Source organism: Sycon ciliatum, chromosome 1, assembly GCF_964019385.1.
Source record: "Sycon ciliatum chromosome 1, ocSycCili1.1, whole genome shotgun sequence".
Classification (NCBI taxonomy): domain Eukaryota; kingdom Metazoa; phylum Porifera; class Calcarea; order Leucosolenida; family Sycettidae; genus Sycon; species Sycon ciliatum.
In genome coordinates this window covers 32,527,655-32,549,579 of record NC_088643.1, presented here as the reverse complement: position 1 = coordinate 32,549,579, position 21,925 = coordinate 32,527,655, and the positions used below count along the sequence as shown (strand labels likewise).

Here is a 21,925-nt window from a genome sequence, read left to right as displayed (position 1 = left end):
GAAAACGTTCTGGAATTGTTTCATTTTAATTGTTTATACATGATTATGAGTGCACAATTGATATTTTTCATTGCTATTTTAAATGTGGTTAGAAGCAGAATTAACACAGCAAAGTGTGACCACCCAATACTGTTTCTCCAGATTTCTCCTGATTGTACAACCTTTGATGAGGACAACAAACCATCAAAAACCAACAAGATCAAGCAAGGTGACACCGTCAATGGTATCGTTCACCTGAAGTGGGTTTACAAAGACAAGACCGATGACACTCTCAGTCTCAAACTTGTTGTTGTTGCTATAAAGCATTTCCAGCAAGAATTTTTTTTTATTAAGAAGTGAAATTCTCAGCAAACGATTTGTAAAAATAGTCAAACAATCCACAAAAACAAAAAGCAAAAAATATTTTTTTAGAAGTGAAATCATGGATGACTGGTTTGATGACGACTACTCCACAAACAAAGAAGAAGAAGTGATGGATACATGGATAGATGATGAACACTCTACCAGGAAAGATAAGATGATAGCGGACTACATTGACTATAGAAACCAGGAATGGTTTCCTACAGATATAGAATTGATGATTTGGGAAAATGAAGTAACTCCAGAGGATCTTGAGGTGTATGAGATGAAGAAAAATGATCTGTATGATACCACATCTTTCTTCGAAGAAATAGACAAATCCAAAACCAGAACAGGAATCGAAACAAGGTTGGAGATAACCCTGAACAAGGTTGGTTTACCAAAATATCTTAGCAAAACCCCATTCAACAATCTTGTTGATGAAATTCAGCGGATCAAGGTAGTAGCAAATAAAGAGAAAAAAGTCAAAAAGTCAAAGAAAAATCCATTCCTAACTTACTTTCGAAACTCATTGATGATGAAGATGATGTGATCAAGATCAAACCATTCATTCCAAAGTGTAAAACGTCACAACAAAGACTTGATGCTATATGGGAGGATTATAGAAAATCGAATGTGTAAGAAAAAGTAAAAAATGTCTTTCTTTCTTTTTCCTTTTTTTTCCTTTTTTTCTTTCTCATGATCACTGGACGAACTGCTTCATCATATCCGGAGCATAACTCATGAATGAAATGCTACTATCAAACCCCTCCTCAGCCAGATATCTTGGTATTTCATGGTGTCCGAACGCTAACGTGCTACATCCATCTTCTATGATGTATCGTTTTGTGTCCAATGGTGATAAGGCTATCTTATTAACCGTTTCTCCGAAAATAACGTGACTGTGACTACGGAGTGTTTACATTTCTCGATGGAACACGGATTGATCCAAGAGACAATTTCGGAAATCATCATGTGTGATAGTTTTCTTGAGCACTGCTTTTTTCACCCCCTTTGCTCTTTTTCCACTTTCCTCACCAGAGTAACTGTACATCTTGGAACGAAGTCCTACAAACTCAGTGATCAGTTTCCCACCGAGTTCATCTTTGAACAGACCAACAACTTTCTTGTTTTTCTCGGAATATAACGGATGTGATTGATCATAATTGCTTGTATCATACTTCTCAAGAAACTCACTCATGTCATCAAACAGATCATCAGTAAAGAAATGAAGAACCAAGCTGTCTGTATCGGTGTACAAGAGTCTCACATCAGAGCCATACATCACTTTCAGGTGATTGTAGTAAAAGTCATACATGAGTGTCTTTGAGAGATCCAAAATCGACATCCCAACATATATGGGCTTGTTGAGGACGACCTTTGTCCTGTTACTTTGTACCCCGACCAGGTCATCGTTGAAGATCACATGGCGGTTGTACGTTGGTTTGGCAACAAGCTGTTTGATTTTTTTCTCCTCACGACTTCTCAACAATTTTATGTTGACTCTCCTCCGAACGTTCTCCATAGTTTTCCCAAACACCGCATTGTTCATCAGTTTATAGAAGTCCTTAGAGAAATCATCCTTTGCCTTCTTCCGGAGGTCTGTATTCTTCTCGATGTAGTTTCTCATCCACGGTGTCTGAGTAAATTTCAGAGCACGATGAATTTTGACACAACGTAGTCCGAGCTGAGTGTAGAGTTTCAAGTTTCGGTAATGGAGAACGTACTTTGTCTTGTCCCTCAAGTTTGGTACAAGTTTGAGAGCATCTACTCCGGAAGAATTGAGCTTATCAACAAGCTCCTGCTGGTATGGAGATAGCATGTCCTCATTGACGGAAAGACGTTCCGGAGCAACTGGATAATCGTTGTGCTTCTCATGAAGTTCGTGTGGATATTCCAGATCACACTCGACGATATACCCCGGTGAGGAATCATCTTGAGTATTCAGTATCTTGTTCAGGAGTTTCTCTGATGGTTTCTCCCACCGAAAATCAGACACTGGGAGATGTTGTGACATTGCCCAACCATAGAGATTGTTGGCATCGAGATACTGGATAAATGACGATGGCTGATCAGCATCAAATTTCTCCTGATAGTGATTATTAGCAGCAGCATATCGTTGTGAGACCATCGACACACCGCCTCTCATTCCTGATTCTACAAACAAGTGCTGATCATAGTCTGTTAGTAATTCCAAGGACACACCTGAGTACATCAACAGAGCATCCCAGGCAAATCCAGGCAGAGTGTAGTAATTTGCTGGATCCAGCTGATACGTTCTGACAGCTTCTACTCTGAAATTCTCAAAGATGTCAGCCAAGAGAAACACGTCGGTCTTGAGATACAAGTCGTGATAATCACCAAGAGTCTGACAGTCGAATTTCATCCACATTGTCTCAGCATGTTTGTAGTCATCGTCACTCACCCCCTCATCAGACAGTGAAGAATAGAACTTACTCTGTGCTGGTAGCTGAGTCTCATCGAACCTGGAGAAGCTGTTCATGTACTCATAGGGGTATACTCCTTTCCTCATCAACAGCTGATGGTTTGGCAACGTCTTGGTGTGAGTGAATGACTCATCTGGTGTCGTTTTCACAAGTCTATCGAGTGACGCATTGAGAAACTCGCAGCTGTCGATGAACCGGAACTGTCTCCATGTGAATGAGATGAATTTCTCCATGTTGTTGGGAATGACTGATATCTCACCCACAGTTTTACTCTTACACACACCGTCCTTATCCGTGTATGTGACGGTCTCAACATCTGTCTTTCCGATTGCTCCGATGAGATGATGACTGTCATAGCCTTTCAGGTTGTGAAAAACCACAGGGATGTGCTGCTTGTATGGATAAATTCTGAGTTTGATGTTACAGTCATTGTGTGCGGCACCGCGGAAATCACCAGTGATGTGGTCGTGATCACGGACTCTGTCCTCACCAAGTTTCTTTCTACAAATCCAACAGTCTTCTGTCTCTCTGAACAATTCTTCTTGTTCCTTAGTGAGATCCATCGGTGCTGGATTATTGAGTGCTGATTGGATTTTCTTCTCCTCATCTTTGAGTTTATCAAAGAATACATCCATGGCATCAGCACCCCGGTAGAAACACTGACTTGTCATCACTCCGTCAGAACGTACCACGACATAACCAAAACCACAAGGAACATGTTGTGAATCCCGGCTGGTTTGTTGGCTTTTCACTCCCTCAATTTTCTTGATCAGTGCCTCAGTGTCAGCATAGATGACATAGGAACATTGTAGCATTTTGTGATGATTAATGAACTTCAGTGTTGGTGGATTTCCATCTTCGTCTGGTTCTGGTAGTACCATGTGTGCTGATAATCCAGTGACATTATCACAATACTCCTGATGATTGCTCAGGGATTTCTCTGTGTTGTGTGGTTGGAGACATCTTGTACAGAAGAATTTCCTGGCTTTATGCTTTGACTGATCGTAGCACAATCTGCTGAAATCTTTGATCCAACAGTAGTGATTCTGATCTTCTTTTTGGTATAGTAGAAGATTGATCACTTCCTCACCTCTTTTCTTTGTCAGCAGTAGTGGATAGATCACGTTATCCTCATACCCAAAGACATTGATAGCTAGGTTGTTTTGCTTCTCGACTTTGGAAATCTGACTCAGTGGTGTTGGAAAATCGATTCCGAACAGATCAAGTTTGTTGCTATAGTCTGTATACTGAGTTACCCTGTCACTATTTTTCTTTGCTGGATACAGAGCTGAGAGCAGTGCCCACATCAGACATTTATCATCCTTATTCTTGACATTGATGATTGCCTTCTTTTTCTTGAGCTCGTTCGGTAAATCAATGTAGGATTTACCTCTCATTGGCTGATATGCTGCTACATCAACATAAAATCTGGTGATGTGATTGATGTGCCAGTTTGATCCATTCTGTATCCACTTATCGATATTTGTATGAATTTGTGTGTGTGCCGTTTGAATACCGTTATCAATCTCATGAGATGTTGTGACTGTCATTGGTCCACTCCTGAAGTATGGTGTGCCTGTGGTTGTTATGTCATCTCCTTTCTCCATTTCTACTTGTAATGTCAGACTGACTTTCACACCCTTGAGATTTTCCAGTTCTTTCTGTATCAATGTTCTCAGTGGGATGTTGATACTATCAAAGAATATATACAGATCTGGATGATTCTCTTTCGGTTCATAGATGAACGATTTCAGAATCCCTTTGGGTACTGACTTTGAGACTGTGAACGGTGGTGTGACAATCGGTTTCCTCTTCCGATTCTCCCGATTCTTCCGAATCCGTTTCTTGAGAAGTTCCCGATTCTTTCTTTGCTCTAATTTTTTGTGAATCCACTGGAGTTGTTTCTCAGTCTTGAGTTTCTTCCCATCATAGGTGATAGTGAGTTTGCTCAGGTCAAATTCCATCTTTACACTACACAAGGATTTTTTCGATCAGTGATAGCATTACTGTATAATCACTACCCTCTAATGTACATTAATCTACATCCTAGAAAGAAAGAAAAAAAGAACGGGGTGTCCAAACCTAGATTCGAACCCACGATCTTGTGATTGGAGACACAGTCATCATCAGCTGACGTCACTGTGAGATTTGACCTTTCTCGGAGTTTTTCAGTTTCCGAGTCTGAGCTTTTTCAGAGCTCACATATTTTTCAGTTTCCGAGTCGGGACTTTTTCAGAGCTCACATATTTTTCAGTTTCCGAGTCGGGACTTTTTCAGAGCTCACATAATAATTTTTCAGTTTCGGAGTCGGAGCTTTTTCAGAGCTCACATATTTTTCAGTTTCCGAGTCGGGACTTTTTCAGAGCTCACATAATAATTTTTCAGTTTCGGAGTCGGAGCTTTTTCAGAGCTCACATATTTTTCAGTTTCCGAGTCGGAGCTTTTTCACAACCAGCTGAGTTGATCAAACGGGACCCAGCTGTCGAATCTTGCCGAGTAGCCTTTCCACCTCACAAGGGCTTGTTTCTCTTCTTGTTGTCCTTTCGGAGCACTTTCTCGATCCGGTAGATTTCTTGAGTAGTTTTCTGGAGCTCTTGTTCATAGAACGACCCGTCAACGGATTCACCATCGAGGTCCTTGACAGAGTACGTAGTGGGTCTGGTCGGGAGAATATCGGTGATCCGGAATACCTCCTCGGTCCAGTTCGGAGTGTATCCTTTCTCGAAATGTCGTTTCTGCTTCACCAGTCGGACGTGGTCATCTATCTGGAATTTAGTGGACCTGGATAGTGGAGATTTCTCACCCAGTGAGTCACGGATTCGATCGGCGTTCTTCTCCCGTGATGCCTCAGTTGGTGTCATCCGAACACCTCTGTGTTTTGTCGTGTTGTACTTCTCTACCAAATGTGGAAGGACATCGATGTACCTGCTGGTGGAGTTAGTACTGAAGTATTTCCACATCCTGGTTTTCAGAGTTCGGTTGAAACGCTCAACTACAACAGCCTTTCCTTCGTTGTGAGTGCTGTACATCGTGATCTGATTCTCATCAAGCCAGTGTTTGAACGTTCGATTATAGAACTCGGTACCCTGATCAACCCACAGCTTACGTGGTTTCCTGCTGCTAGTTTTCACGGTGGATCGAAATGCTGATTGGATGTCAACACCTTTCTTGGATTCGAGCGGGACAACCCAAGCATATCGGCTGAACAGATCAATGACAGTAAGCAGAAATTTGATTTCATCATTGTATTTACGAAAAGCTGTCATGTCCACGAGATCGGCAGACCAGATTTCATCAATCTCACTCACAGTCACTAGTCTCCTTGTGAAATTCACACGCTTGGGCTTGTGTAACTCATCAGCCAGATCGTCCGTCCATTTCGTATCTATCTTTTTTTTACTCCTAAACCTATCATCTTGAACAAACCGGACAGGAATCCACCTTCTCTGATTTCCGATTTCTTGATAAATTGGGAACATGATCGACCACATACTGAGCATTTACCCTTGACATATGGTTGACCAGTTGATGTGACTTCTCCTTGTATTCCCCTCATCTGTTGCTTTTTCTTACACGATAGGAAATGAACATTCATCTTTATCTATCTATCTACTTTTTTATTTCTCATGGATACAAAGATGTACCAACAATCCCATATTTTCACAGTGATCTTCCATTCTCGCTCCACATATACTGGCATACACAGAGACATAGACAGTAATAGCGACAACACACAAAGTGAAGGGTAGTTGGCCGCAGCCAGATGTGAACCGGATAACGAGTGAGGTATGGAAGCAAGCAAGGACTGAGAACAGAGTGTCTCAGATAGAATAGTCGTGCCAGTGGATAGCAGAAATAGGCCATGATGCAGAACCACTTGGGACCGTCAGTTTAATTTTCCTGGACCGAGCCAGCCGGGAAAAAACCCTCGCGCCGACGGACGCATTTGTGAGGGAAAAAAACGGGTGTATAACCCCAATGGCGATTAGGCATCATGTAGGCCTGGCAAGCACATCACGGCAAACAGTGATAAAAGCATTGATAATATGCACAGAAATAAAGGGTGGGAGGGCAGGGACACTGGTGAGACTCAAAACTGACTGAAGAAGTCAGGAAAAGAAGCGACAACAAAGAACACACCAGATGCCATATTTGCAACTGAAAATATTTCGCGAGAAATCATTTCTCGCCTATCTCGCTGCGCTCGGCCGGCGAGAAATACAACTGCTCTCATCAATCTTTTCATCATAAACAAGTCTGAAATTTCCATTATCCATCTTGTCAAGCTCTGCTTTTGTCAATGACATAAAAATCTGTGGATTATTGGTATATATGTGGATGTTGATCGTGTCATGCTCCTGATCATCTTTCGTGAGTTCCAAACTCACCCCCAGAATATTGTCACGGAACTGTGGAATGTTGGAGAGAGAGTATCCAAACCCAACTGTCCCACGGCAGATTATGTGGTACATTTTCATGTTTGTCTATCTATCTTTTTTTCTTTCCACACATATCACCAATTATTTTTATCTAAACTGTACACGTTTTATGGTAAGATCCAACAAGTTTGATAGAATTTGTGAAATCAATTACCTACAACGATGGCTGCGTCTTTTCCAAGTGACTATTTCTCCTATGATGACTTCCACTCTGAACCTGATACTCCTGATTGTGGTGATCCAAGGGAGGATGCCGCGGTTTGGTATGGTGATCCAAGGGATGATCCCGCGGCTTGGGATGAGATGAATGATAGAATAATGGTAGATAGTCCTTCACTGTTCAGTGATTTCTTTGATGATGTGTATGAAAATGCTCTTGATGAAGAAATGAATATCATCCCAAGCATTTTCCTGAGAATTTGTGAAAAAAAGTATGTAGTACTCTCGAGTTCCTACTCCAACAATCGTCTGTTAGAGATGGTTCAGGAAATTCTTGATGAATATTTGTGAGAAAAATAGAAGAGAGAAAGAAAAGAGAGAAAGAAAAGAGAGAAAGAAAAGAGAAGAGAAAGGAGACCAACTCTCTTCTTTTTTTCTACTTCAAGTACACCGAATTGTCATCATAAACGATTATTTGAATCCTGTTACGTAGAAGTATACCGATGAGAATTTCAAAGATTTTCTATCAGCAAAGATGACTTCTCCTTGTAAGATTTACAAACTTGTGAGCCAACACACCGATCAGGTATATGTGGGGTCCACTTGTCTACCACTGAAAAATCGGATGTACTGTCACCGATCAGCTTACAAAGCCTACCAAAAAGGTGAACGGGGTTTTATGACCTCATTCATTCTGCTTGATCTCGGACATGTAGAAATTGTCCAGATCGACTCTCTGTCAATGTTTGATGAAGATGAGCTTAAGAGGAGAGAACGATACTGGATCGAAAAACTGGATACCGTGAATAAAAACAAGCCTGGAAGATCAGCATCAGAGTGGTATCAAGATAATCACAAGAAAATCAGACAATATGCCAATGAAAGAGTTGTCTGTGAGAAATGTGAGAAGTCTTATCCAAGAAATCACAAATCCCATCATGAAAAAACGAAATTCCACAGGCTCCGTGAATGATAAAATTGATGATGCTTATACAATGAATACCAAAAAAAGAGTTTTGTGTTTTCCTTTTCTCCTTTTTTTCTTTCCTTTTTTACAATACCAACTGCTCATTTTCTTGACTGGGGTTCCATTTATTTATTTTTATTTATTTATTTTTTTTTGATACGAAAGTCCACTATATTCCCGAATATGTGCGAGAAGTGGTGGCGGGGCCAGGCTGCTCTGCCGACCTCAAAGGTCTCGGCGTCTACGCAGATAAAGCGCGCCATAATGCAGTAAAACCATGAAGAGGGGAGGAAGAGGGGAAATGAATATTTGCAATTCTAAACCTGGCCTTGAGCTAATGCTGTTGAAAACGAGTAAAAAAAAAAACAAAAAAACATTAACCCTAACCCTAACCCTAACCCTAACCCAAACCCTAACCCTAATCCTAAACCAAAATATAATACCAAGGCATACAGCTAATTGCAATTCTAAGACACAGGCAATGCGAATGCTGGTGCAAGCGCAAAGTCAAACGCTAACCCTAACCCAAACCCAAACACTGACCCTAGCCCTGAACCAAATATAATACCTTAAGCTTCCATTTATATTCAATTCTAAGCCTGGCCTTGAACTAATGCTGTTGAAAACGAGTAAAAAAAAACACAACAAAATATTAACCCTAACCCTTACCCTAACCCTAACCCTAACTCTAACCTTAACCCTAACCCTAACCCTAACTCTAGCCCTAGCCGTAAACCAAAGGCTAATAGGAAGGGATACAGCTAATTGCAATTCTAAGCCTAATCCTGAACCAATGCTGGCGAAAACGATCAAAAAACGATAAAAAACATTAACCCTAACCCTAACCCCAACCCTAACCCTAATCCTAAACCAAAATATAATACCAAGGCATACAGCTAATTGCAATTCTAAGCCACAGGCAATTCGAATGCTGGTGCAAACGCAAAACCTCAACGCTAACCCTAACCCTAACCCTAACCCAAACACTGACCCTAGCCCTGAACCAAATCTAACACCTTAAGAGAGCATGTCTGAGAATACCAAAGTATGTGTGCACGTGGATCTCTCCGATTTCGCTCAAACATTTCCAGGTAGGTTCCCTTTGGGGTGTGGATCGACTGTGCAAAGCCCTTGAAAAAGTTTCTGAAGGGAACCTTGAAATTTGCATACCCTCAAAATGGCCGAAATATCACATTATCTATGGGTCTAGAACGAGTCACGCCACAGCGTATACGAACAAGCTATGAACAAAACTCCATCAAGCCAACATTGCCTCGCCTTAGAAGAGTTCCAGGAGCAGTACCGCTTAGCCACGCCAGCATCCCAGAAGACGAGGTCCATCACCCCCTGACGCCACAAATGACCCTTTTGAAAATAGCTAATTTACAAGCGATGGCAAAACAGCCATCTACGTTCTCAATTGGCCAGAACTATACACCGGCAGATAGTAGAACACCTCTTCTAGCGCTGAGGACATGTCCCCCATCTTCCTTTTGGGGTTTTCTTGATATAAACCTTTTTGAAGTTTTAAACTCGACCATGCTGAAATACGGCCAAAGTCATACCTGCGCAGGAAAGCTCGCCACTCCGCGACGTCTCCTCAGCAATTTCTACTCCAACACTACTCCCAAGGCCGCAGAACAAAGTGTAGTGTTGACTCTGACAAGGAAAAGCAGCGGTGATCACTTGTCACTCCAAACGACAAGCTTCTCCTTGTGCCACCAATAATTTTTTGTGCGACTGTTGATGCAAAAGTGACTGAAAGCCTGGGCGCAGTTTTTTTATTTTTATTGCCAGATGCACGGTGAGATCGCGTGCTCTGTGACGTAGGATGACGCTTCCTGCATCACGATTCGCGGCCATCGATCGCGAATGTGCCTGGAACGCTACTCGGACCAGACCATGATCTGATGATGGCAGAGGTAAGAATGAGCTTCATTTCCTGCTTGAACTGCTGAGAACCCCCACAAACTGTCCTAGGAGTGTTGCAATGGCAGCAAGCCGTTGAAATATGCCCCGTACAGCATGGATAGTTATTCGTCTTTCAAACTTACCTCCTGCAATCCCGAACATAGTCCAACAGTAAAAGTCCCTTGTTTTCATGTCGATGCTCGACAAAAGCGGCTAGCTCGGTCCCTTTGTGTTGACTGGCACGCGAGCAGCACTGGCTGCACGCACTTGTCGCGTGAACTGCATGAGAGATTTCTTACGTCATAAAGAATGTCATGTCATCATCATTTCACTGGTCTTCGACCTACATGGTCAGGGAAAGTCCCGGTTCGTAGGCCTACAACACGGTCAGCGTGTTCTTGAGCGCAGTAACAACACAAGTGTGATCACTTCCAGACCAACGGGCGTTCAAGGCGAGTAACAAGCGCACTTGACAAAGGTGTCTCTGAAATCTCGTGAGCCGTGGGCCACGCGACTTGGCATTCTTGCGTCACAAGGCACGTGATTTCACCGTGCATCTTGCAATAAAATTCAAAAACTGCGCTCAGGCCTTCAGTCACTTTTGCATCAACAGTCGCACAAAAAATTATTGGTGGCGCAAGGAGAAGCTTGTCGTTCGGAGTGACAAGTGATCACCGCTGCTTTTCCTTGTCAGAGTCAACACTACACTTTGTTCTGCGGCCTTGGGAGTAGTGTTGGAGTAGAAATTGCTGAGGAGACGTCGCGGAGGGGCGAGCTTTCCTGCGCAGGTATGACTTTGGCCGTATTTCAGCATGGTCGAGTGGAAAAATTCAAAAAAATTATTTCAAGAAAACCCCAAAAGGAAGATGGAGAACATGTCCTCAGCGCTAGAAGAGGTGTTCTACTATCTGCCGGTGTATAGTTCTGGCAAATTGAGGACGAAGCTGGCTGTTTTGCCAGCGCTTGTAAATTGGCTATTTTCAAGACGATCATTTGTGGCGTCAGGGGGTGATGGACCTCGTCTTCTGGGATGCTGGCGTGGATAAGCGGTACTACTCCAGGAACTCTTCTAAGGTGAGGCAATGTTGGCTTGATGGAGTTTTGTTCATAGCTTGTTCGTATACGCTGTGGTGTGACTCGTTTCTAGACCCATAAATAATGTGATATTTCGGCCATTTTTGAGGGGTATGCAAATTTCAAGGTTCCCTTCAGAAACTTGTTCAAGGGCTTTGCACAATCGATCCACACCCCAAAGGGAGCCTACCTGCAAATTTTGAGCGAAATCGGAGAGATCCACTTGCACACATACTTTGGTATTCTCAGACATGCTCTCTTTTAAAAGCTTCCATTTATTTAGTAGTAGTAGTAGTAGTAGTAGTAGTAGTAGTAGTAGTAGTAGTAGTAGTAGTAGTAGTAGTAGTAGTAGTAGTAGTAGTAGAATTTATTATTTTACTAGGGAACTCCCAACAGGCGTTGCCCTTTTACTGGGAGCCCTAGGAATGACTTGGTGCTTGTGACAAATGCAGAAAGGGGCTTAGCTTGACGACATCCAGGTGGAAGCATGTTCCATCTGTCTGCTGCCAAAAATGAAATAGCATTCAGGCCGTCACGAGACGTAGCTCTGCAATTCTAAGCCTGGCCTTGAACTAATGCCGTTGAAAAGGAATAAAAAAACGACAATAAAACATTAACCCTAACCCTAACCCTAACCCTAACCCTAATCCTAAACGAAAATCTAATACCAGGGCATACAGCTAATTGCAATTCTAAGACACAGGCAATGCGAATGCTGGTGCAAACGCAAAACCAAACGCTAACTCTAACCATTACCCTAACCCAAGCCCTAACCCTGAGCCTATGCCTAACCCTAACCCTAGCCCTAAACCAAAGGCGATAAGCAAGGGGTACTAGCTAATGGCTAAGCCTAATCCTGAACTAATACTGGCGAAAACGATCAAAAAATGATAAAGAAACATTAACCCTAACCCTAACCCTAACCACAACCCTGACCCTAATCCTGAACCAAAATCTAATACCAAGGCATACAGCTATTTGCAATTCTAAGCCAATGGGAATGCAGGCAATGGGAATGCTGGTGCAAACGCAAAACCGAACCCTAACCCTAACCCTAACTCTGACCTAAACACTGACCGTAGCCCTGAACCAAATATAATACCCAAGCTTATATTTATTTGCAATTCTAAGCCTGGCCTTGAACTAATGCTGTTGAAAACGAGTAAAAAAAACGATAAAAAACATAAACCCTAACCCTAATCCTAACCCTAACCCTAAACCTAACCCTAACTGTAGCCCTAGCCATAAACCAAAGGCTATTAGCAAGGCGTACTGCTAATTGCAATTCTAAGCCTAATCCTGAACCAATGCTGGCGAAAACGATGAAAAAACGATAAAAAACATTAACTCTAACCCTAACCCTAACCCTAACCCTAACCCTTACTCTAGCCCTAGCCCTAAACCAAAGGCTATTAGGAAGGGGTACAGCTACTTGGTCCGTTTCACCGCAATTGTCGCTTATCGATCTGACATGTTTTTGACAGTTTTAGACCCACGCACTTCGCCAAAAGCACCATTTCTTTGTTGTAGTCCATGATGGCAGATTCGGAAAGACGTTCTCCGAGGAAAGCTCCTCGATTGCAACGCGTTGCGGCTCAAATGGCCGGTGAACAAACGCCTAGTCGTCGTAAAAAGCGCACTCCTACTCCTCGCAAGAAGTGTGCAGACGTGAAGACTCCGGATCGCTGGAGAATCGTGACTGCCTACATGGAGCTGAGCAAGGGTCGGGATAGACTACCTCGAGGAGCTATGGAGAAGTTGAAGCATCGATTCCCTCACCTACATCTAACAGCGCGGACAGTTCAGAGGATCGTCACGCAGTACAAGAAGCAAGCTCGTGACAACGAAACTGCAGGAAACGTTCGCCTTACCAGACGACGCGCGAGCCTTTGTGGCGGCCAGGGGATGGTTCTGACACGTGAGCTAGCCAGCAAGCTCATCGAGATAAATGATCGTCACTGGGGACGGCTCTCCTGCAAGAAGCTTGCAGGCGAGTTGACGACCGCTGGCTTTGCTTGCAGCGTTGTTTCTGTGTACCGGTGGTGCAAGATCCTCGGAGCTACTCGACGCCGCCGCTATATCAAGCCGAAGCTTACACTGAAACATCGCCGTGACCGCCTGTCGTGGGCAATCAGCAGGTACGACAGGAGAAAGAAGAAGTTCGGAGACAACAACAATATTGCACACGGTGACGAGAAGTGGTGGTACTTGATGAGAGATGGCTCGGTGTGCCGTGTATTCCCACAAACTGTGGTGAATGACAAAGGAGAGACAGAACGCGTCGTCAACATGCCTGCAGACCCACGCGTGTATCACAAAAGCCGGATGCCAAAGGTGATGTTTTTGGCAGTCACGGCGAAGCCGCGTGCAGAGTACGGCTTTGATGGGAAAGTAGGCATGTGGCCTTTCACAGTTGTACGAAAGGCCAAACGCAGCCATGCCAAAACAGGCACAGTGGCTGGTGAAACGGACATCATCGAGAGCGTGACTGTGACTGCTGAAGAGTACAGGCACACGATGCTCAAGAAGAACGGTGTGTTTTGCAAACTGCGAGAGAAGATGTGGTGGTTCGGGAAGAATGCCGGCACTCCAGAGGCTGGAACGACACTATATTATCAGCACGATGGAGCCAGGCCACATACAGCGAAAGCAAACGAAGCGCACTGGTCGCGACATGGACAGAAGTCGGGATTCTCCATCGATGTCGTCGTCCAGCCTGCACAATCACCCGACCTGAACGTGAACGACCTTGCCTTCTTCTCCAGCTTGCAAAGCGATACGGAGCTGGTAGCGAAGCGGAATGTGTTTGACCTTGTGGCAGCTGTCGAGAAATCGTGGGCAGAGTACCCTCAAGAGCGAATGGAAGCTGTGTGGAGAGTACTGTACGCATCGTTCAAAGGAATCGTGACAGCTCGCGGTGACAACTCGTACAGCCATCACACAGGTAGTCGAGCGGCTCACTCTGCATCGTCCAGGAGAGGGGAAAGTCACGACAGGAGGTTTCCTCAAGCAGAGATCGATCAGGCCACGGCTGTGAGAGACACTCTAAGCCAGCAATTGGAAACAGGAGTTGAAGGAGTCGTGTCAACCTCCAGCGCTCATGAGGACACTGATGACGAGTAATTATTTCGTGAGAGCACAATGTCCGCGATCGATTTTCTATTATTCTGATCTTCACCCACCTCACAATTTGCTGGACTTGTGTGGTTTATATGTTTCCGTACCCCGTACACCACTTTTGAGCGCATGAACAGTCTTTGTTTTCATTTCTAGCTCTATTCATCTACCGCAAAGATAAGCGACAATTGCCCTGAAACGGACCAAGTACTTGCAATTCTAAGCCTGATCCTGAACTAATGCTGGCGAAAACGGTCAAAAAACGATTAAAAACATTAACCCTAACCCTCACCCTAATCCTAAACCAAAATCTAATGACAAGACATACAGCTAATTGCAATTCTAAGCAACCGGCAATGCGAATGTTGTTGCGAACGCAAAACCGAACGCTAACCCTAACCTAACCCTAACCCTAACCTAAACACTGACCCTAGCCCTGAACGAAATCTAACACCTTAAGCTTCCATTTATTTGCAATTCTAAGCCTGGCCTTGAACTGATGCTGATGAAAACCAGTAAAAAACGACAAAAAACATTACCCTAACCCTAACCCTAACCCTAACCCTAACCTTAACCATAGCCCTAACTCTAGCCCTAGCCCTAAACCAAAGGCTATTAGCGTGGGGTACAGCTAATTGCAATTCTAAGCCTAATCCTGAACTAATGCTGGCGAAAACGATCAAAAAACGATAATAAAACATTAACCCTAACCCTAACCCTAACCCTAACCCCAACCCTTACCCCAATCCTAAACCAAAATCTAATACCAAGGCATGGAAACCCCAACCCTAACCCTAATCCTAAACCAAAATCGAATACCAAGGCATGGAAACGCAAAACCAAACGCTAACCCTAACCCTAACCCTAACCCTAACCCTAACCCTAATCCTAACCCAAACACTGACATTACCCAGGCCTTGAACTAATGCTGTTAAAAACGAGTAAAAAAAGGACAAAAAACATTAACCCTAACCCAAACCCTAACCCTAACCCTAACCCTAACCACAAACCTAACCCTAATCCTAAACCAAAATCTAATACCAAGGCATACAGCTTTTTGCAATTCTAAGCCGCAGGGAATGGGAATGCTGGTGCAAACGCAAAACCGAACGCTAACCCTAACCCTAACCCTAACCCTAACGCTAACCCTAACCAAAACACTGACCGTAGCCCTGAACCAAATATAATACCCAAGCTTACATTTATTTGCAATTCTAAGCCTGGCCTTGAACTAATGCTGTTGAAATCGAGTAAAAAAACGACAAAAAACATTAACCCTCACGCTAACCCTAACCCTAACCCTAACCCTAACCCTAACTCTAGTCCTAGCCATAAACCAAAGGCTATTAGCAAGGCGTGCCGCTAATTGCAATTCTTAGCCTAATCCTGAACCAATGCTGGCGAAAACGATCAAAAAACGATAAAAAACATTAACTCTAACCCTAACCCTAACCCTAACCCTAAACCTAACCCTAACTCTAGCCCTAGCCATAAACCAAAGGATATTAGGAAGGGGTACAGCTAATTGCAATTCTAAGCCTAATCCTGAACTAATGCTGGCGAAAACGATCAAAAAACGATTAAAAAAATTAACCCTTATCCTTACCCTAACCCTAACCCTAACCCTAACCCTCACGCTAATCCTAAATCAAACCTAATACCAAGGCATACAACTAATTCCAATTCTAAGAAACAGGCAATGCGAATGCTGCTGCAAACGCAAAACCAAACGCTAACCCTAACCCTAACCCTAACCCTTACCCTAACCCTAGCCCTAACTCTAGCCCTAGCCCTAACCCAAAGGCTATTAGCAAGGGGTACAGCTAATTGCAATTCTAAGCCTAATCCTGAACCAATGCTGGAGAAAACGATCCAAAAACGATAAAAACATTAACCCTAGCCCTAACCCTAACCCCAACCCTAACCCTAATCCTAAACCAAAATATAATATCAAGCCATACAGCTAATTGCAATTCTAAGAAACAGGCAATGCGAAGCTGGTTCAAACGCAAACTAAACGCTAACCCAAACCCTAACCCTAACCCTAACCCTAACCCTAAACCTAAACCTAACCCTAACCCTAACCCTAGCTCTAACTCTAGCCCTAGTCCTAAACTAAAGGCAATTAGCAAGGTGTACAGCTAATTGCAATTCTAAGCCTAATCCTGAACCAATGCTGGCGAAAACGATCAAAACACGATAAAAAACATTAACCCTAACCCTAACCCTAACCCTACCCCTAACCCTAACCTTCGCCATAATTTTTTGGCATGATTTTACTTTCGCCATAATATTCTACCTTCCTGCCATAATTTCGACTTTCCTGCCATAATTTGAGGACAAAGGTTGGAATTTTTGAATTTTGATAATTGCATAACGGTCGCCTAGTGCTCAATCGTACGCTAAAATAAATGATTTTCCAAAAAAGGAAGAAACAAAAAACTTGCCAAAATTTCCCAAAATATTATGGCAGGAAAGTAACAATTTATGGCAGGAAAGTAGAATGGCATGGATTTTTTTGGATTTATTTAAATTTTACAATTGCATAATATAAAGCGTATGTTGAATATTACTCTACGTATTTCATTTTCCATTTTGACATAAACACAACACTTTTACATATACATACATATTATGGCAGGAAGGTAATAAATTATGGCAGGAAAGTAGAAGTGGCATGATATTTGAACAAACGGCGAGGAGACAACAAATTGATAACCGCAATCAGTAATACAAGCTGGATCGACATTTGTGTACACTGTATTCATGTATTGTAAAACTGTGGAGACAATGTGCAATAAAACGATGAAAAATGTGAAGAAATTGTGTAGAGAAAGAAAGGGATTCAAACAAGTTTTCGTACAACACTCATCAGGAATCGTCGTTGTACTAAAGGACACTGAAACAAAAATTGAACTATTATAGAAAATCTAAGTTAGAGAAATAACACTAAGAGCACCAACAGTGAAATTTACAAGTGTGAATTTTAACAATCAAAGCGAGAAATGAACAAAGGAGAAAGGAAGGAAAGACAACGTGATAACACATAACAGCAGTACATTAAACCTAGAACATTAACGGCCAAGCTTGGCCGCACTAAACACGACACGTTACTTGAACAATTTCAACCCAATTATACTATCTTTCTGTACACACAAATTAGGCTTGTACAGACGCTGCTAGATAGCTTCCAACACTTTTAACTGTAGTCCATAACCATGACGACCACGGCACAATACAGTGAACGAAGAGTCGGAATACGCACCGCAACAATCAGGACTAGCCAGCAGATGATTGTACACTGAAGACTTGCTACCACGAAACCTACGCACAACACTAACACTCTCACCGGCACTCTCACCACCACTCCCATCACCGCTCTCCGACACACTGCTCCCTCCACTGTCCGTCCCATCCTCTGCTTCCGCTGTACTCTCTCTGTCTCGTCCATCCCGCCTGACCGGGTCCATTGAACTCAACTCGGCCGTCCCCCTGCTATCACGTCCCTCCTTTCGCCCTCGTCCGCTGAGTGCGTAGCTTCTGTTGTAGTTGGCTGTTGATCGTCTTGGTCTTTCAATTATGGGCTTGGATGGTGGATTAGTTGTAGTTGCTGTAGATTGCGTTGTTGGTGTTGGCGTGGGAGTTACTGATATGCAAGGTGGGTCTTTTTGAGTCGGCATTTGTAGTGTTAATGCAGCTGTCAGTGTTGCTCGCGGTCTGCCACTGGCAAGCTCCACCGCCGCAAGAACCGATGGCGGAGGATCAGGAGGAGGCAGTGGGACCGGGACCGCAAGCGGCACCGCCCCAGCCAAAGCCGCCGGGGGCACTGACGAGGGAACCACCGACGGCCGGAGCAAAGGCGGCGACACAAGCCGACCCGATGAGCCACCACGCCCATTCTCCTCCACCACCGCCACCAACGACGGCGGAGCAAGCACAGTCTGAGAGCCAGGATCCGCGGGTTGTGTAGGCAACGGCTGTGTGGTTAATGGTTGTTTTCTAGGTCGCCCTCGCTTCGGTCTTTGTTGTTGTGCGCAAGGTGGAAGTATGTGACGTGGTGTGTGTTGTTTGATGCGTGCGTTCAGGTGCTGAACAGTCCTACCAACATACCGACTAGCGCATTGTCGGCATTCAAAGTTGTAAATAAGATGACTAAGGTGAAGGGCTGGTAGGACATCCTTCCGCACCGTAAACGCACGCATCGTCGTAAAAACTGGCACAAAGTGTACTGCATAGTATGTTCGACGAACAACGGACTTGACTGCACTACAAACTTTAGTCGACTCCTGTCCTTTCCAAGGCAAACATAAATAGACGGGACAACGAGCAGGACCAAACAAAGGAGCCTTAGTAGTTTGTTCGACTTTCAACAACTTCTGCAGCAAAAACTCAGGGTACCCGTTCTTAACGAAAACTGACCGGAGAAAGTCAAGCTCTTCCTGCAGCTTACAGGACGAACAAATACGCTTCGCACGGTCTACAAGGTTACGCACTAAGTTTACTTTATATTGAGACGAACAATAAGAGTCATATACAATGTACTGACCAGTAAACGTCGGCTTACGATAAACGGTTGTCAGAACTAAGGCTCCTTTGTTTGGTCCTGCTCGTTGTCCCGTCTATTTATGTTTGCCTTGGAAAGGACAGGAGTCGACTAAAGTTTGTAGTGCAGTCAAGTCCGTTGTTCGTCGAACATACTATGCAGTACACTTTGTGCCAGTTTTTACGACGATGCGTGCGTTTACGGTGCGGAAGGATGTCCTACCAGCCCTTCACCTTAGTCATCTTATTTACAACTTTGAATGCCGACAATGCGCTAGTCGGTATGTTGGTAGGACTGTTCAGCACCTGAACGCACGCATCAAACAACACACACCACGTCACATACTTCCACCTTGCGCACAACAACAAAGACCGAAGCGAGGGCGACCTAGAAAACAACCATTAACCACACAGCCGTTGCCTACACAACCCGCGGATCCTGGCTCTCAGACTGTGCTTGCTCCGCCGTCGTTGGTGGCGGTGGTGGAGGAGAATGGGCGTGGTGGCTCATCGGGCCGGCTTGTGTCGCCGCCTTTGCTCCGGCCGTCGGTGGTTCCCTCGTCAGTGCCCCCGGCGGCTTTGGCTGGGGCGGTGCCGCTTGCGGTCCCGGACCCACTGCCTCCTCCTGATCCTCCGCCATCGGTTCTTGCGGCGGTGGAGCTTGCCAGTGGCAGACCGCGAGCAACACTGACAGCTGCATTAACACTACAAATGCCGACTCAAAAAGACCCACCTTGCATATCAGTAACTCCCACGCCAACACCAACAACGCAATCTACAGCAACTACAACTAATCCACCATCCAAGCCCATAATTGAAAGACCAAGACGATCAACAGCCAACTACAACAGAAGCTACGCACTCAGCGGACGAGGGCGAAAGGAGGGACGTGATAGCAGGGGGACGGCCGAGTTGAGTTCAATGGACCCGGTCAGGCGGGATGGACGAGACAGAGAGAGTACAGCGGAAGCAGAGGATGGAACGGACAGTGGAGGGAGCAGTGAGTCGGAGAGCGGTGATGGGAGTGGTGGTGAGAGTGCCGGTGAGAGTGTTAGTGTTGTGCGTAGGTTTCGTGGTAGCAAGTCTTCAGTGTACAATCATCTGCTGGCTAGTCCTGATTGTTGCGGTGCGTATTCCGACTCTTCGTTCACTGTATTGTGCCGTGGTCGTCATGGTTATGGACTACAGTTAAAAGTGTTGGAAGCTATCTATCAGCGTCTGTACAAGCCTAATTTGTGTGTACAGAAAGATAGTATAATTGGGTTGAAATTGTTCAAGTAACGTGTCGTGTTTAGTGCGGCCAAGCTTGGCCGTTAATGTTCTAGGTTTAATGTACTGCTGTTATGTGTTATCACGTTGTCTTTCCTTCCTTTCTCCTTTGTTCATTTCTCGCTTTGATTGTTAAAATTCACACTTGTAAATTTCACTGTTGGTGCTCTTAGTGTTATTTCTCTAACTTAGATTTTCTATAATAGTTCAATTTTTGTTTCAGTGTCCTTTAGTACAACGACGATTCCTGATGAGTGTTGTACGAAAACTTGTTTGAATCCCTTTCTTTCTCTACACAATTTCTTCACATTTTTCATCGTTTTATTGCACATTGTCTCCACAGTTTTACAATACATGAATACAGTGTACACAAATGTCGATCCAGCTTGTATTACTGATTGTGGCATGATATTATTATATATAACCCTAACCCTAACCCTAACCCTAAATAGAAGCCTAAACCTAACCCTAACCCTAACCCTAAATATAAGCGTAAACCTAACCCTAACCCTATCCCTAACCCTAAACACTAAATATAATCATAATATTAACCCTAACCCTAACCCTAAGTATGATTATGCAAAATGAAAAACTGCCAAACTATTATGGCAGGAAAGTAGCAAATTATGGCAGGAAAGTAGCCAAATTATGGCAGGAAAGTAAATTATGGCATGCCAAAATATTATGGCAGGAAAGTAGCAAATTATGGCAGGAAGGTAGCAAATTATGGCAGGAAAGTAGCCAAATTATGGCAGGAAGGTGGGATCTTATTTTTCGTGTATCCACTAGTAATTTTGTTTTTTTAGGAAATTTTTAATATAAGGGGTCTGCCAATACATTTTTCTGATATGCCAACCCCAAAATATATCTGCCAACCCCAGAAAATTTCTGCCAATTGTCACCTAACACCATCAGATTATGGCGAGTCCTAACCCAAACCCTAATCCTAAACCAAAATATAATACCAAGGCATCCAGCTTATTGCAATTCTAAGCCACAGGAAATGCGAATGCAGGTGCAAACGCAAAACCGAACACTAACCCTAACCATAACCCTTACCCTAACCCTAACCCTAAAGCAAACACTGACCCTAGCGCTGAGCCAAATCTAATACCGAAGCTTTCATTTATTTGCAATTCTAAGCCTGGCCTTGAACTAACGCTGTTGAAAACGAGTAAAAAACGACAAAAAACATTAACCCTAACCCTAACCCTAACCCTAACCCTAACTCTAGCCCTAGCCCTAAACCAAATCTAATACCCAAGCTTACATTTGTTTGCAATTCTAAGCGTGGCCTTGAACTAATGCTGTTGAAGACGAGTAAAAAAACAACAAAAAACATTAACCCTAACCCTAACCCTAACCCTAACCCTAACCCTAACTCTAGACCTAGCCCTAACCAAAGGCTATTAGGAAGGGTACAGCTAATTGCAATTCTAAGCCTAATCCTGAACCAATGCTGGCAAAAACGATCAAAAAACGATAAAAAACATTGATGCTAACCCTAAACCTAACCCTTACCCTAACCCCAACACTAACCCTAATCCTAAACCAAAATATAATACCAAGGCATACAGCTAATTTCAATTCTAAGACACAGGCAATGCGAATGCTGGTGTAAACGCAAAATCAAACGCTAACCCTAACCCGAAAAAATCTAG

General features: G+C 43.7%; 2 protein-coding genes across 2 annotated transcripts; one reads left to right on the top strand and one right to left on the bottom strand.

Moving 5' to 3' along the window:
* Nucleotides 1-1,258: 1,258 nt before the first annotated feature.
* LOC135828670 (uncharacterized) lies at nt 1,259-4,750 on the bottom strand. Its single transcript, XM_065341127.1, has one exon. It carries the CDS (start codon nt 4,748-4,750, stop codon nt 1,259-1,261), a length of 3,492 nt encoding a protein of 1,163 aa, XP_065197199.1.
* Nucleotides 4,751-12,935: 8,185 nt separating this feature from the next.
* LOC135828465 (uncharacterized) lies at nt 12,936-14,459 on the top strand. The gene has a single exon (XM_065340946.1). The coding sequence runs from the start codon at nt 12,936-12,938 to the stop codon at nt 14,457-14,459; it is 1,524 nt and encodes a 507-aa protein (XP_065197018.1).
* Nucleotides 14,460-21,925: the final 7,466 nt, after the last annotated feature.

What these genes read in the sequence shown, in the direction of transcription:
- LOC135828670 (XM_065341127.1), bottom strand. Translation starts at nt 4,750, where the DNA reads ATGGAATTTGACCTGAGCAAACTCACTATCACCTATGATGGGAAGAAA.
- LOC135828465 (XM_065340946.1), top strand. Translation starts at nt 12,936, where the DNA reads ATGGCCGGTGAACAAACGCCTAGTCGTCGTAAAAAGCGCACTCCTACT.